This window comes from Phaseolus vulgaris, chromosome 3 (genome assembly GCF_000499845.2).
Source record: "Phaseolus vulgaris cultivar G19833 chromosome 3, P. vulgaris v2.0, whole genome shotgun sequence".
In the NCBI taxonomy this organism is placed as follows: Eukaryota; Viridiplantae; Streptophyta; class Magnoliopsida; order Fabales; family Fabaceae; genus Phaseolus; species Phaseolus vulgaris.
This window is the reverse complement of record NC_023757.2, coordinates 38118189-38135558: the sequence shown is the minus strand read 5'-3', so window position 1 is coordinate 38135558 and position 17370 is coordinate 38118189. Positions and strand designations below refer to the sequence as shown.

Below are 17370 nucleotides of genomic sequence, written 5' to 3'. Positions count from 1 at the left end.
ATCTTAACTCACTATCAAATAGGTTATTAGGGGTAGTTTCCAGAGAGGTTTTGGGGAAAAAAGCTGTACGTAAAAATGTGAGATATTTGTCGGTATTGTTATGTGAATTACTAATTTACTTCCCATATATTTTCTCAGTTAATAATTTTTTAACAAAAAATTTAATATTTTAAAAATATATTTAAGGATAAATTTAACATTATAAATAATCTACTAATATTTATTGATTCAATAAAATTAATTACATATAGTAATAAATTTTTTTGTGGCTAAGCAGAGGAAATTTTAAGTCTGCTAAGAGCTAAGATAACATTTATAATGAGTCAGTTGCTTCATCCAAAACATTGTCTCAATCACTCTATCATAACTAAAAGTTTTTTATATACAAATTCCTTCTTAATCTGATAAAACACATTTTAAAAATTAAACCGTTACAAAGTCATCAAGTTCTAAAATAAAGAATAATTTAAACATATTAATATTTAAAATATTAGTGTTATATATCACTGTGACATATCTGATGATTGTAATTCTAGTTCAATTAAATTATTTGTTTTTCTCTATTTAGTTGTTCAAAGAAAGAAATAAAGGAAGTGAGATAAAAATGGGTGAAAATAGAAATGATTTGATGAAAAAGAAATATATTAAAATAATAATAAAAGAGTTATTTAATTGATTAATTTGTTGACAGTATTACTTTATTATTTATTATATATTTTCTAATTATAGGGAGTAAATGACACTTGCAGAAGAAGTTGGGGGAAATAATATTAAAATGGTAAAAATTTCAATGTAAAGTACACTTCGAATGGAGTGTGATTAGTATTCGTGGGTGTATGTTTTAATCAAATAATCTATATTGAAATCTTCATGTGAGTTTGTTTGAGTGGTTCTAAGAAGAAAAAATTCTAACAAAAAAAATATTACATTTCCTAGATGTTTATTTAAACTTTAACATAAGAAAAACATATTTTTTCAATAAATAAGTTAAAATAACTTATTTTGATAAATTACTGTAACTTATTAAAAAAAGTTGGTCTGGAAGCTATTTTAAAATACACGGAGAAACATATTTAATAAAAGTATGTTTGTTTCAATCAACAATTTGAGTCGAGCTTTTTATTAAAAATTTTTAGCTTTATTTTACTTTTTATTTAAACTTTAACTTACAGGTTATAACTTTAAAATAAACCAGACAAAAACAGAGTTTTAGCGTTAATATTTGTTTGAGTTTGTTGGTCATGTTTTGACGTGATTAATGCTTTATAATTCATGTTTTTCCTCCATTGTACAGGGCAGTTAGCACAGAAGAAGCCATACTTTACCAGGTTAGGAACAATGTTCATGACTCCATCTATTGTCTTATTGTTTCAATTTTTTTTAACTTTTTAATCTTACGTAAATGAATAAAAAGTTATAGCATATTTTATTATTTAAGTATTTAATTTTATAAACTTTACCGCTCAAATTTAAGTTTGATACATTTTTTTATTCCTATATTTTTTTTATACATTTTATCATTATTCTTTTCTACGTTTTACTTATTTATATATTATATATTACATTGATTAATTAATGATGTGATAGTGTTGATCCGCGATACCAGATTTTATTTGATGATAACAATACATGTAATATTGATATTGACATGAACTAAAGAAATAGATAACTTAATTTTGCTACTTAAAATAAATACAATTTTTATTTAAAATTGTGAGGAGGAAAATATATATTAAGAGAGTCTTAAATATAGGATATTACACTTTGGAAAATGAGTCTTAAGTATAAGATATTACACTCTAAAAAAATAGGTGATAAACTTAATTAAGAAAGTTTAATTTATAGCTTAACTTCTAAGTATTTATACACATGTGTTTGTTTATCCGTGTTTTTATATATATATATATATATATATATATATATATATATATATATATATATATATATATATATATATAAAATGGTTGTTGTTAAGTAGCCATGACCACTCGCCTTCACATTTACCTTAGTACAGCGAGTCACTGTTTTTATTTTTTTCACTCTAGCAAAAGGCAATATTGTCAATAGTGTCAATATATCTATAATGTTAGGGAGTGTTTGGATAGGTGGATGGTTTTAAAGTAAGGAATGAGAGGATATTGATTGAGAAGTCATCTTTGTGCAAAAACGATTATAAGATTAACAAATTCCCTCTATCCTTGTAGCTTCAATGGATCAATACTGGTATTGCAGCTCTCCCATATATACATTAACCATTCTTTAACCAACAACATATGTCCCTATGTCATCCCTTGATAATAATTTACACTCAAACAATATGAATTGTGTTCTTTAGTTCACATCAAAAGAAAAAAAATAAAAATCTTATAGTCAAACATGTACTATCAATTCATACAATATTTTTAAAACAATATTATTAGATATTACATCTAACCACAAATAGTTAATTTAAAAAATTTATGTAACTCAAACTTCTTTTAGAACAATTATTGTCCATCTTTTGATGAGAGTTGTGAAATTATATTTTTTTTTAATTTTAAAATATTAAAAAAAATGGTAGATTTCTCAATTGCTTGAAGAAAAAATGGTTATTTAAATAAATCTTGATTTGTCCAATTGGACATTATTTTTCATAATTTGCTAATGCGTAAGATTAATTATTTTTTTAGTTTTGTAATTCATTTTTGTGTATCTCTAGTTTTTATTCTGAGTTTTGTGATTTTTAGATTGTACCATAAACAAATGAAAACACTCTCATCTCCAATAAAAATATCATAAATTTTACCTTAACCACTAACATTTACCACCAATAATTACAAGCAATGATAAAAAGCAATCAACACACTTTTTTTTTCACTGAATGAATATTGTTGGACAAAAGAAAGCATACAGTGCAGGGAGAAATTGGAATTCAAATAGTCCATAAGTACCTCCAATATCCTTTACTTTCAAAAATTTGTTTGAATGAAAAACTTGAGTGTAAAGATAAAATATGTGCAATTTTAAAAGTAAAAAAAATAAAATGTGCGAAATGAATAAATAAATATTAAAATAAAGTACTTTTTGTGTTATTTTATTATACACCAAATAAGTCACATGAATATTTAATTAATAAATAAAAAATAATTTTATAAGTACTATTATTACATTTTTATAAATTATATATTTTATCTCCTTTACTATGAATCATTTTACAAATTAGTTATAATTTCTTGAAATAATAATAAATCAGTTGAAACATGCATGCTAAATCTCCAAAACTAGAGGTGGGGAGTTCGAAGAAGAGAAGGCTATTTGGGATTTTGCAGTTGATGTTTGTACGATTCATGAACAGGTTGAATTGGGTGATCAGAATAAGTCTGAATAAGTCTTTCAATGAGAGCAAGAAAATCTTGAGGCATACTTGTGCCTTTTGTCAAACATATATGTTGTACCTCTGTAAACATTCAGGGTCAAAATATTCACAGAATAATACTCTGAGGCAGATAAAGAAAGTGTTCTCCATTCACCTAATTATAAAAAAACAAAGTAAAGTATCATATATGTAAATGTTTTTATCCAAACTCTAACTTATTATATGGAATTCTTAATGTTCTTTTCTTTTTGTTTTACTATTCCTCTCTTGTTTCAAAAAAACTTATTTGTCAATCAATTTCTAAAAAAAAATCATTTTCATACACATCTGTTCGGCATATTTGAATAAATAATTACAATTCAAGAATTGCCTTTAATTAAAAATTTATGTTATTTGTCCAATTTTTATTGAATGAATGTAATTCGCTGAGCAAATTTCTGAAATTAGATTTTTCTTGGTTTCTCTTCAATCTATCGCAAATTTTTACTTTCATATCATCAACATAATTTGAATTAATATTCTATTTGGTATTCTAATATCAAACCTGTTTTTTCCTATTTTATTCACAAATTAATATATTTAGATTTATTGTACAACAATAAACAATAGAGCTATTGGAGGAAACTGGGTTTGTGCCTAATACTTCTGAAATGAAAGGCCAATGATTTGCATTCTTATGATTAACTGATGTTTGATACATATTTGATCTCTCACTGTATCCTTGAATGCAAACCCTTTTTTATTATAAATTGTAAATACATATTATTTCATTTGTGATGAGTTCGATGATCGGTTAATGCTACGCAATAGCTCGATGAGAGTAGTGCAGCTGAATCCATTAACCAAGTTGTCGGTTAATTTATGGGTTGGAGGGTGCGTTGAAGGAGTTCTTTCTAGCAGTTGCCAAAACTGTCTTGTCAGCTACTATGAAATATGCTGCTCCAGCCACTGCTTATACAATGTGCTACTTAGATCACTAATTCCAACAATGATAGTAATTGTTATGAGAAGATCATTGAAGCACCCAAGGATGAGTAATAGTTACCTGTGGATATTATGAGAGCTTGAGCAGTGTGATTCAGATTTGCTTTTGCCCAAGGCAGCATCTTTACACTAGCCATCTGCAGATCAAAGAAATGTAAACAGATTATGATTCATGATAATTTCATGTCTAAAATAAGAGGAAACAGAGAAAATTGAATAGGTGGAATGGAAGTATTAGTTACAGTTGGGATGGCAGTGGCAATAGTAGCAACAACAGCTGCCTTGGCTCCTGCCATCACACCCTCTGTTGCACACAAATGAAAAATGCAAATTAAAACCAAATAATATTCAGATATAGCAAAATTTGCAGATCTCATCAATGAGCATAATTCTGAACCACTTACACTCCAAAGCTTATCACTCCAGACATGAAATAAGGGAAAGAAAAGAGAGTGTTATGCATGCATTACCTCGAGAACAGCGCTTGGCCAAGGCCAACTTTTGATCCAGGGAAGCCAAGGTTGTCCTTTCAAAAGAAGAATTAGAAGCAACATTTCTATTGGCCATCTTCGAAAATTTGGTTGGACAAAAGCTAAGAATGGAAGAAGTGTTGGTTAAAACAGATGAATAAGAGGAGTAGCTTTGATTGAATAGCTGATGAAGTTGCTGGCATACTTATACTGAGATTTGGATAAGAAAATAAATAATTTATTTTAAACTATTTCCGAAAAAAGAGAAGGAGAGGAGTTTGGCAGGGTGCAGTTTGATGGTTTCAACTGAAAACCACAGTCTCAGACAGTTGTTTTCACTCTTTTTTTTATCATCTCAGTTGTTTTCACTTTAGTTTTGATACTTCATGTTTTTGCTGTTCCCTACTCCTAGATTTGCTACTTTACTTTTCATAAAGTTGCAAATGACATTAGTTTTATCCAAATTCGTTCATGAATTCTGGTCCATCCTCTGAAATTGTGTTTATAAGTAGTTTAATCTTATAAAATTAAATTTAAAAATAAAGATTATTCTTACTTAGATGATATTTTAATTTAGTCATATATTACTGGTCAGTGTCTCACAATTTGACAAATTGAATGGAAAATTTGCAAGATCAAAAATAATTTGATTGCTAAATTAAACTTTAAAACCATGTTAGAACTGGATTTTTTGTACTCAACTTATTTCTATATAACTAACTTTTAAGTTGAAAATTCTGGCTCAGTTATACTGTTGAATCGGATTATATGTTTTCCACAGGTTGACTTATCCTGTTATAACCAGGCAAGAAACAACGTGCTTACATTATCCAAACGTGGGACATAAAAATGAATAAAACCAAATATTCCGCCTTTTCACTAGTGATCCTGCATGTCTTTGTTTTCCTGCTGCATTGAATAAAACTCTCTCTTTTTTGGCAATCGCAAGGGCAGGAGCAGGTGGTTTAGAGTTTAGAGCAGAGATAGCCACAACAAAACCATGGGCACTGAGCTCTGATGCAATAATGAATCCAAATATTTAAAAACCAAACATTAAACGCAGTAGAAGAGGGGTTAATCTACATTCTCATTTGTAAAAAAAATCACATTTTTCTTACAACTTTATTTTATTTATTAATATTTTCTAAAATATATTCATTGTAATTCATGCCTGGTATTTGGTTATACCATCATAACATGTATTGTTGTAAAACGATGGATTGCAGCTAGTGGGTTAGCACTTATCTTCATTGGATCCGTTGGAGTGGTTCTGCTATGTTGCTTTAGATTGCAACACGTGTTGAACTGAATGCAGAGAATGGCACTAACAGCAGAGAGGTGTTTGGCGTATTTTTTTTGGCAAAGGGAGGGAGAGGCCCTGGTTTTGGTGGTGAAGTGGGTGGCCAATTGTAAAGTTAAGCGTCAACATCTTAAGTTACTCTTTTCTGCAATTTCGGCATCTAACTTTGATTCTCTATCACATCCTCACTTTCCAATATTTTTTTTCTATTGTATAACTCAAAATCCATACAAAAATTTGCATTCTATTTATCTCTGCAATAACCACGCCATCTTTTCAACACAGAACAAAAAATCAGTAATCACTATTTTGTATACTGTGATACTTATACCTCTTAGTTTCAAAATAAACATCTTTATTTCTTTCTTATCGTTCTTTTTCGTGAAATGACGTTCACATCTTTAATTTTTACGTGGACACTTATATTTATAATAAACAACATTTACCTCACTTATATTTTAAAATACCATATAAGATAAAAACATAAGCATTAAATTTTTAAATATAAAATTAATATTTTTTATATAAAATTTGAATGATTTAATTATTATATATTAAAATATTATAATAAACAAATTATAAATTGTCTTTAAAAATATAAATATTATATTTATGAGAAAATAATAATTTAATATCAAAATAAATAAATATACTATCATATTTTTTTTATAAAACTCTCATAATTATGAAACTTTACATATCAAACTAAAATATTGAATAACAATAATTATCAGTCATCACATGAAAAAAAAATATTATCAGAAAAGGAAATACAATAAATATAGAAAACTAAACCAGCATTTCCTTCACAGAAAATATAAAAAATCTTAAATTTGATTTTACTACAATAATATTAACTTATTATATACTTACATATAATTTTAAAGCAAACACAGATATAAATATAATGGATTGTGATAGGTACTTCATTAAAAAGAATATAAGAAAAAGTTAATAACTGTTTTAAAATTAAAATATGGTAATATTCTTTTAATCTTAGAAACCGATTTTTAGGTTATTGATTATAACCTAATATTGCGATATTATGATTATGGGTCATGATAATTGACACATTGCGCCAAAATACACCTTCAATAAAATTTTGATTGATGAAGTAGATAGATTTGTTAAAGGGTAAAAATAACCTTTAAATGTGTTGTAATCTGGTGCAACTTAAAAAAGCAGTTGTCAAATAATAATTTTTCTATGATTATTAATTGTCCGACGAAATATTTGTAAATTATGTAGATTGAGCATGAGTACAACTCTCCGAGTCACACCGTGTATGCTATTTAAAAATATATTAGTAAGATAAAAGTTAATTTTCTATTATTAAATCATTTATTTTTCTTTTTCTTTTTTAATTTTTATTTATATTTTAGTAGATATTTTATTTGTAAATAAACTAAGAAACATTTTTTTTGGTAAACATAAAAATGATATTCATTTAAAAAACTAGAGATACGAGTATTATTATATTAAAAATATTAAAAAGATGTATCTATTTTAAAATTGTAACGAGGTGTGAGATTTATTTAACATGGCTTTAATAAATATAATTTCCTCTAATTTTTTATACGAAATATGCTATGCATAATGAATTTAATTTTAATTTGGACATGACAGTTTTGACGGGCTCCGTTGGGGTATATAAAAAGGTGTTTACATACAGAGGTTAAGAGTCACATTACAAAAAAAATTGTTTTATTTTACCTTTACCTTCTTTGAGTTGAATAAATCAAGAGTTATATTCTCACTAAAATTAAATTAATGAATCCACCTTTACATAAAAAAAAAACTTTAGAGAATCCACCTAGAAATGGTATAATAAGGCAAAGGTTCTAGCAAAAAGTTAACGAAACCCCACATAAAAATTTTCAAACTCACCTAAACCAATATGAGATATGTTTCGATGTTCCATCATACTTTCACCTACAATTTATGCATGGTTAAATAGATAGATAGATTATGTTATTATTATTTTTTTTTGTCTCTTGGGGTGTTACATGGTTAAAAATGGAGATGCCCCAACTTCGGTGAAACCGCGAAAATAGATTAAAAATTGAGAAGTTAGTTACCAATATTTATTAAGGAAATATTAATTTAAAAAAAAAGTCTAAAAAATTAAATTTGAATTTGGAGAATACAAAAAATATAACAATGTAATTTTTCAAATGAAATAAATATTGCACACATTTTAGATCTAATTAAAGAGAGAAAATGTAAAACAAAAAAAATAAAAGTTAGACACATGTAAAAAAAATCTAAGAATATGAAAACACAAAATAAAGGTTAGACACTTATTCAAAGAAAAACAACTAAGATTCATGTCATTTGATATTTAAGCTCAGAGCAAAGATTGGTGAGACCCAGCTTTGAACAAATACTCTTGAAAGATTAAGGACTTAAGACTTTGGTAAAAATATCTTTTAGAAGTCTGGTATTCATGTCATTTGATACTCAAGCTCAAAGCAAAGATCGGTGAGACCCAGCTTTAAACAAATACTCTTGAAAGATTGAGAACTTAAAGATTGAGAACTTAAGACTTTGGTAAAAATGTCACTTAGTTGTTATGTGGTGAAAATGAGAAGTAAATGGATGAGACCATTCTTCAATTTTTCTCTAACAATGTGACAATCTATTTGTATGTATTTCATACGCTCCTAAAACAAATGGATTTGTTGTAACTTGTTGAGTCATCGTCACAATATAAAAGAGATGGAGAAACAACCTTGAACATCAATGAAACAACTAACATATTAACTTTCTGCCATGATGTAAACAATAAGTTGGTAAGAGTAGAAGCTTTTATGGTTTCATCAATGAAACCTATATTATTCTTTGAAATGAGACTCATTTGAAATGAATGAGACCAATGATGATAGTTTGCTCCCTCAAGAATAATATTGACAATGAAAAATGAATGATTATGATATGAACGAACATGATAAGGTGAACAAAGATCTTGTGAGAGATAACAACTTTATCCATAGATAAATGTAGCTATTGATATCATGTTATAAAAAATAACAGAGATGAACAAAAGAGAATAAAGAAGACAAATGATATGAAAATAAATATTTCTTCTATGTTTCTCCTAAAATCAAAGCAGAGGGTCTGATTATATACAAATAGAATACTCATTCTAAGTCTAACTAAAGAAAAAGAGTGTAAAACAAAGAACTAATAAATGTTAGATACCTCTGAAAAGAAAAACAACTAAGAATTAGAAAAAGACAAAGTAATGCATTACAAGAAAATCATTAAATAAAAACAAAAAAAAATAATTAATCACTATATTAACTAAATTATATACTATTTTAGAGACTATAAAAATTATTGGTATATAAAGTAATTTCTATTACTAAAAAAATTTATAAACTAATTTTTAAATTGATATTTAATTAATTATGAAGGTTCTATCTACCAATTATCTAAAATTGATTTTTATTTAATAATTTTTTGGTAGTGATTAAATTGATATTAGTTTTCTTATAAAAATTATGTATCCATATATATATATATATATATATATATATCAAAAATATATATATACTTTGTAAAGTAATATTATGTTCTTTCAATTTTTTTTATTTGGAGATAACAAATACTTTGTTGAAGCATTTTCGTAACTGTCTCTGCTTCATTGGAGTTAAACATGTGTTATAAAAATTCAAGCGTCTTATTCAACGAAGCTATTTGACAAAATATTTTTATATATGTAGACAACTAATAAGTAACTATAATAATGTGTCTCTATTAAGGTTGGCACATACTTTAAATACTTTATTTTATTAATTTATTTTTTATAGATAAAAAAAGTGTCTCTAATTTTCTATGTATGTATATGTATGCGTTTCCACCGTGGACCATTTAACGGAAATGTTTTCCCAGCATTCATACACTACATCTCAGGTACATTGAATTCTATAACAAGAGATTAAAATATATTCAATTTAACAATTTAACTTGTTAATATAATCACCCACGAAGATGTTGTGACAAGATTTTGATGCTGCAATGGGCATGTAGAAATTCACATGGCAACAGTTATTTGAATATCCATTATTATTGTATCCACCAATGATTCATGAAGCACTAGGTTGAATACCTATGTACCCTAACACTAGATTAAATACAAAATTTATAATGCATGAATTAGTTGTTCAACATCCTCGTAATTGTCCATGTTATGGATCCTGTGCAACTATATATAGTTGTTTATATAAAGACTTTTTAACAACGGAACAAATTGTGTATGCCTCTATAGACTATTAGAGAGATTTTTTTTTTGCCTAAAATGATTAAAAGGAAAGAGAGAGAGAGAGCAGAAAGGTGATGAAGATGGTGAAAGAGACGCTCAAGACAGGGAAAATGATATGATAGATCACTATACTTATGATATTCAAAGTGAACTATATGAGTTATTATTAGTTTTAATTTAATTATTTCGCTGTCTTTACAGCAATTTAACTATTTAATACATGTTTCTCTTAAAACCAATAATAATTAATGTAATGATTAGTGTAATAAGTTCTCTTTCTAAATAAATAAAATAGTCTATAAGTGGTTTCACATGAGGTAAAATAAAAGACAAGAAGGGGTAAAATAAAAATGAGGAGAATGTAAATTACGAAAAACATATATTTACATAATTTTTATATATGAATAATATAACCATCAAGCCATAAAAGACAAACAATGTCCTGCGGAACGAGTAGCGTACAAACAAAAATGACCTTCCATGTTCCGCTTGTTGGAAAATGGTTAGAAATCTATATTAAGGCATTCCTAATAGAAGATGTTGCAACACAACATTGGATGAACTTTTTTTATCATGAACTCCTAATCCTAGTACATACAACACCTCACCATAAACTAAAACCCACATAATCCATTTTTCTCCAATAGCCCCACACATGCACGTCTTTCTATTAAGAAGTAGAAAAAAAAACTTATTAAGAACGACCAATAATGAGGTTTTATACTCTCCTGGTAGATAGCTTGCCATAAGGATGTACAAGATATGGAGAAGGAAGAAAAAATCCTTGGAAGAGAGAAAGAGAGAAGTTAATTTTGGAGAATGAGATTCTTGTTATTGAAAAGAAGAATTAAAATGTCCAAATTTCTAATAGCACGCTTACCTTGCAAAATTCACCCCTTACTCACTAGCTAACACCTCACTCTCATATTATTTTTTTTTAACTTTAAAATGTTCTTATCCCACTCATTGCTAAAAAAAGTTCAAAACCTTCAGATTCAATTTTGTCTTTAGTATCTATAACTCTCGTATAAGCACCCATTAGATAATATATATATAATCAAATAAATTAAAACTCCAACAAAATTTTAAATTTAATTTTCACTTTCACACACTTATATAAGTTTAAATTAAACTTTAATGGCAATTTTATTAATCTATAGAAGTACTTACCTTAATTCATTTTACAGTACCACAAAAATATACATTAATAAAATATGAATGATTATTAAAAAATATAAGTTATACATGATAATGTTGTATAACATGGTTGTGGTGCTGTTTATTCAAATAAAAACAATACAGCTTGAAAGATTATCGGTACATGTTGATGGTGAGAATAAATTCATATATAGTTTATCATACTATTACATTGGATCTCCACGTAAGTATACTTAAGCAAGATTAATATTAGAAAATGTGACTTACAAATAATTTATATCTCATTCTTTTTTATGTCAAAAATAGTTTCCCTGTATACTTTACCTCTTTCTCATCAATCATCCCTTCAACTTGTAAAATCAATGTTTCAAATTCTGTTTCGATTAGGAGACTATTGTAATAATTACCCCTATAGAATTAAATTAACTCTAATATTTTCTGAAAACCCTGTGACTTTTATTACCAAACTTAATAATTGATTACCCATTTCAATTGAACTTGAGTAAAGAGAAGCAGCACCCCTCAATTTAAACATAGAAAGCATTAGATAATCACCATACATAAAACTGAAAAATCTGATTTTCAATCTTAATTGTTGTTGAGAATTCAACTTAATTTTTGGATGCTTACGTCACCAAATAGTTCTGACCTGCTTGTGCTTCAGTTTTGCAGGATGGGAAAGAAGGAAAATTTGAAGTGCGTGGATATCCATGCTAAAAAAGTGAAGGTGAAACTAGGCTGAGATGGAAGAGAGATCACGAGTAACGAGGGAAATCCAAGAAAGAAAAAGAACTATCAAATCATATTAGTTGGGTTGGAATGGTATAGTGGCTCCAACATAATTAAGCTTTTTCACACAACACATCTGATGCAAATTAAAAGCATGATTACTTTTGTTGCCTCTAATTATTTGATGAAAGTTGTGATTTTCTGTTCTGTGCTGAAGGAAAGGAGAAGGGTGCCAATTTATGTGTGTCTGCAATTGGACGACATTGTCTGTAACCTGAGGGGTCTGTTTCTGCTAATAGACATGTCACCTCTGAGAGTACAGTGTATCAGTCCATAATTTTATCAATGAAACTCATTTTCAAATACATCTTATGTTACTCATATCTTCTTCATTGATCAAATTAATAAATTTTTCACGAAGATGATGATAAATTTATTTTAAAGAACTTATAGAAAGTCTCGTCCCAAGGTAAAAAATGAAATTGTTGGCGGCCAAACCTTTGATAAACAACCTTCAAAGCCCCGAGATTGAAACTTACCATGCGCTGTCACAAAGAAAGGAAAAAACTGCAGCACTGACATAAACTACGCAGTCCTCAGTCACTTCAACCCGAGATCTAACCTTCAAAAGAAAACAAAAGGGCTGAAAGAAATGAGAAAAAGTCAAGTAAGTACTTGACTATTTGGACACATAATCTTACAGCTCATTCATGCTTAAAGAACTGAACCAATGACATGATAAAAGCTGATGCTTGCCCATATAATGCTGTACTCCATTAGAATGAAAATCTAAATTGTGACTCATGCTGTCTTCTTTTTATTGATATATGGCAATATTTACCACTTAAATGACAGAGTCTGTGTCAAATTTAGGAAACTCTTCTCTATGGAGAAGAAAGTCACCACACCACCATGGTTTTTGAGTTAAAGGGGTGTGGTTCCATTTGTCAGTATGTATGAATATGTTATATATTACTTTTTTAGTTTTTCTCATTATATTCTTTAGTGGAGATGTGAAATGAATCTTAGGAAGTCACAGTCCACGTAAGATACTTCCAACTAAGACTAAGGCACAATGTAAAATTGAAATAAGTTGTTCTCTCTCTATACATATACAGATAAAAGATACTAGTCTGCATCTTTATGTTGCATTTTTATAACCAATAGAAAATGAAGAACTTTTACTCCAGGAGGAAAACAGTCCCTTTCTTTTGATTACGGAGGCAGAGAAAGAGAAGGGATTCGAAGTACGTAATGAACGTTTATTGTAATTCGAGCTGCCATGGAAGAGAGCACCAAAGTTTTGGTTGTCATCCATAATGCACTGACTCATGGTAGGCATTTGATTTATTGATACTTTAGGTAAGAAAAGGGTTCCTGTTGGATTTTGATTGGTTTTCTTTGGTTTAAATGTTACGATCAAATTATTGCTGTGATTTTTTCACTGCATTCAAAATGGTCCACACTGCCTACAAGCCTTTTATTCCCCTCTCACCTCATCATTACTGTTAGCAACACATTCCCAAATCGCCTCTACTTATATTATTAACTAATTCCAGACATTCATTACCCCTGATTTGAGAGATTTGAGAAATTAAGGGCTGTTTAGATACATTTCTCTCTCCTAAAACCATGTAACCCAATGATCATAAAAACTCAGATGAGCTTTAAGAACCTTAGTTTATTATAAAGGGCAGTAGATAATCACCACAATTTATATTTTACCAAAAAACAATCAGAAAAAAAGAGCCCCATGAAACGTTTTCTTTTTTATTTCTTTTCTTCGTTCGGTGAAAAGGACATGTGAATGCGCAGATGTGAAAATAGCCATACGAGAAAAAGGTATACAATGTTATAAAGTATTGTTAGAATAAAGTGATTTTTATCTTTTCTTCCCTGCAATTTTCTCATCAATGAGAAGTGTAATTATTGTCATCACATGACTTCTTAAGCTTTCATGAAAATCACATTAGGACAATTATGGGATCCCACTTTTTTTACACCTACAAATCCTCAACTACTGATAATTTTATTGGTAGAGACATATCGGTATTATTATAATGAGAAATAAACTGTGAGTTCAATGCATAGTGCCCTGGTCATACATATACTACCTTTTCTAATTCTTTCTCTCATCAGTACATAGAAAAAAGAAAAAAAAAACAGAAAACAAGGGGAAAAGAGCCCTTAATATCTTTAATGGCAAACACATATTTGCGGGAAATCCTATTTTTGCTACTATTTACATTTTTTGCAGTTAGAAGTATTCAAAATGATGATTTCTAAGCTGATATGGCTGATCCCTGTCTGTTTTGCTTAGTTTTGGTACCAAAACCCTACTCCTAATTTTGTTCATATCATTAGGGACTTCAGGTGGCCTAACTGATCTAATTAAGGCCCAATTTACACCCTTGAAGAACTCATGCCTTTTGATCTCAACAGAACCCATACAGCTTCCAATTCTCTTATTTGGATTCTTCACTAACAGCTTGCTTATAAGGTCTTGAACTTTCACCATCTCTTCATAATCCTTGCTGCTGCTAGCTGCAATTCTAGGGAAAGCCAATGGTTGCTTCAAAATGTTGACGAGAGTTTTCTCATTATTTTCACCTTTGAAGGGTGTTCTCCCGTATAACATCTCATACAAGAACACCCCAAACGTCCACCAGTCCACTGCACTCCCATGTCCTTGCCCCAATATCACTTCTGGTGCCAAGTACTCATGTGTCCCCACAAATGACTTGGATTTGGCATCAATAGGCTCAGCCACCAGCTCCGGATCAAGCTCTTCCACCTCAACATTTTCCCTTATAACTGTTGTCACAGTCGCTTTCTTTTTCTTGCTTGATGCCAAGAAACATGACAGCACAGGCTGCATGGGGGCAGTGCAGGCTGGCACAGATCTCTTTGTACTCTTGATACTGCGTTCCACTCTCGTCTTACTCCTTAACAGCTTGGGAACAACGTCACATTTGAGCGAAAGATCAAAATCTGAAAGCATAATGTGTCCATCCTCCCTCACAAGCACATTCTCTGGCTTCAAATCCCTGTACACTATGCCCATCATGTGAAGATACTCTAATGCCAATAGAGTCTCAGCCGCATAAAACCTGTGTAGCGTTTTCCAAAATTTACCCCAACGTTAACACCTCACAATAAATAATCATCATAATTGATGTTAAGTTAATTACACTCTCATTCGACCATAAATTACTTTATAGGTTTTATGAACTTTTAAAATATTACTATAAAATTGTCAGTGGTTGAGTACTCAGATATAATTACTTATTTTTCAAATGCAATATTAAAAAGTTGAGAAAAGAATAAACATAGTTCTGAAAAAATAAGCTGAAACTTTCGTAAAGGAGAGAGGGTAAAAGGCTTCGGATTCTCTACACTTGAATGAAAAAGCATGATTAAGAAGAGAGAGTCGGATTAGTGATGAATGAAGTAATAAATGGTTTGTATGAGAAACATGATTAAAAAGGTAAGGAGATAAGAAAAAGTGCTTACTTAGTGGAAGTAATGGAAAAGCGCTTCCCGGGCTGGCGTTGGCGTGCAGCGTACAAGTCACCTCCGGGGCAGAACTCCATGACCAAGCAAGAGTAATGAGAAGCGTCAAACTCAGTGTACAAAGTAGGCAAGAAGGGGTGATCAAGCATGGCAAGAATCTCCTTCTCCATCTCCGCCCTCTGCAGCTTCTTCCTTATCGCAAGTGCCTCTCGGTCCACCACCTTCATCGCATAAAAGCACTGCGGCAACCCCACCACAGGGTTCCTTATCTGGCAAAGGTACACGTTCCCGATGTCGCCGCTTCCCAGCCGCCGCAGCAGGCGGAAGTGCTCCAGACCCACCTGCCCCTTGTCCCGCCGGAGCCGCCGCATGACCTCCCATGCAGCCTGGTTCGCCTTGTGGGGCCTCGCGTGCGGGCTCTCCAGGGTGGAGGAGCACAGAGAGACCGAGCTCCGGCGGCGCCGACTGCCGAAGCTGAGGTTGGTCATCCAGCTCCGGCTGGATTCCGGCACCGTGATGGAGGAGGAGCTGCTGTCGTAGTCGGGTTCATCCCTACTCGGAGGTGTGGTGGTGATAGCGGTTACAGTGGTAGGAGCATTCATGGTGGGTGCATGTAGGTGTGCGAGAGTTTTTGAAAGTGTGTGGGTTTGTGATGAAGTGAGGTTTTTATATTGCATAAGTTGGCTTTGGTATGGTAGCTTGCACATGCGAGACCAAACAGTGACGTGGAACAAGGAGCAATTAACAATTTTACAAACTCACTTTTAGTAAATTAATTGAATGGCATGTTAACTAAAACTAGGTTCTGAAACAATTAAAGCCAATTTTTGAGCGTCCATTTCGTGTTAATTTTTTGGGTATATAAATTGACAGAATGTATATATAAATAGAAATGGGAATCTTTTTTACTGAATGAGAGGCTACAGGGCGGCAAGATGTTGATCCTAGGAAGAAAATATGTCAAAAGAAGAATAGTGAAGATTCCTAAAATATTAATATTCTGTGTGATAGGCTACGTTTAGGATTGGATTAATTTTTGGTGGTTGAAAGATGAGATTTTGTGTTGAGAAGGAGTGGTGGGAAGAGGGCATCAAGGTATTTTTTGGATGATCCTCACGTTCTTACCCTGTGGGATTGTATGAAATGTAACGACCAAAAGGTGTAGCAACTAAGCTTTTCAACTTGTTTATGTTTGAGGCATGTTATCTCAGGCACCAGAACTTCTCCTGACCAACCCACTACCTTTTGTTCACTCTAAAACTTATTTCCAAAAAAACCAATTCCCAAACTCCACTATTCATTCTCTAAGCTTAAAATTCTCACTTTTCTTTTTTCCAATCATTTTTTTTATTATCTACTCTCTCGTAACATTTACTGCTTATTTTAATCTAATACATCAATATTCATCTATAATAGTTTTTTTTTTAAATACTTTTATATTATACTTATTATTTTAAATTTACTATTCTTATTATTTATTTTATCACTTTTAGCCTAATATAATTCAAGATATTTTAACTATTACACAGATTAACACCATAAAAATAAAACATTTATTTAAGTTTATATTCTTTATACTTTATTTATTTTGTTTTTT

The 17370-nt window shown here is 30.1% G+C and overlaps 2 protein-coding genes across 2 annotated transcripts; both read right to left on the bottom strand.

The window, feature by feature from the left end:
* Positions 1-3998: 3998 nt before the first annotated feature.
* On the bottom strand, positions 3999-4996 carry LOC137805910 (early nodulin-93-like). Its single transcript, XM_068605790.1, has 4 exons — positions 4810-4996; positions 4582-4643; positions 4401-4476; positions 3999-4303 (listed from the first exon to the last, which is right to left on the bottom strand). Exons 1-4 carry the CDS (start codon positions 4904-4906, stop codon positions 4215-4217), a joined length of 324 nt encoding a protein of 107 aa, XP_068461891.1. The 5' UTR covers positions 4907-4996; the 3' UTR covers positions 3999-4214.
* Positions 4997-14359: 9363 nt separating this feature from the next.
* On the bottom strand, positions 14360-17051 carry LOC137807503 (protein kinase PINOID 2-like). The gene is made up of 2 exons (XM_068608184.1): positions 15774-17051; positions 14360-15370 (listed from the first exon to the last, which is right to left on the bottom strand). The coding sequence occupies exons 1-2, from the start codon at positions 16478-16480 to the stop codon at positions 14518-14520; spliced, it is 1560 nt and encodes a 519-aa protein (XP_068464285.1). The 5' UTR covers positions 16481-17051; the 3' UTR covers positions 14360-14517.
* Between the last annotated feature and the right edge of the window lie 319 nt (positions 17052-17370).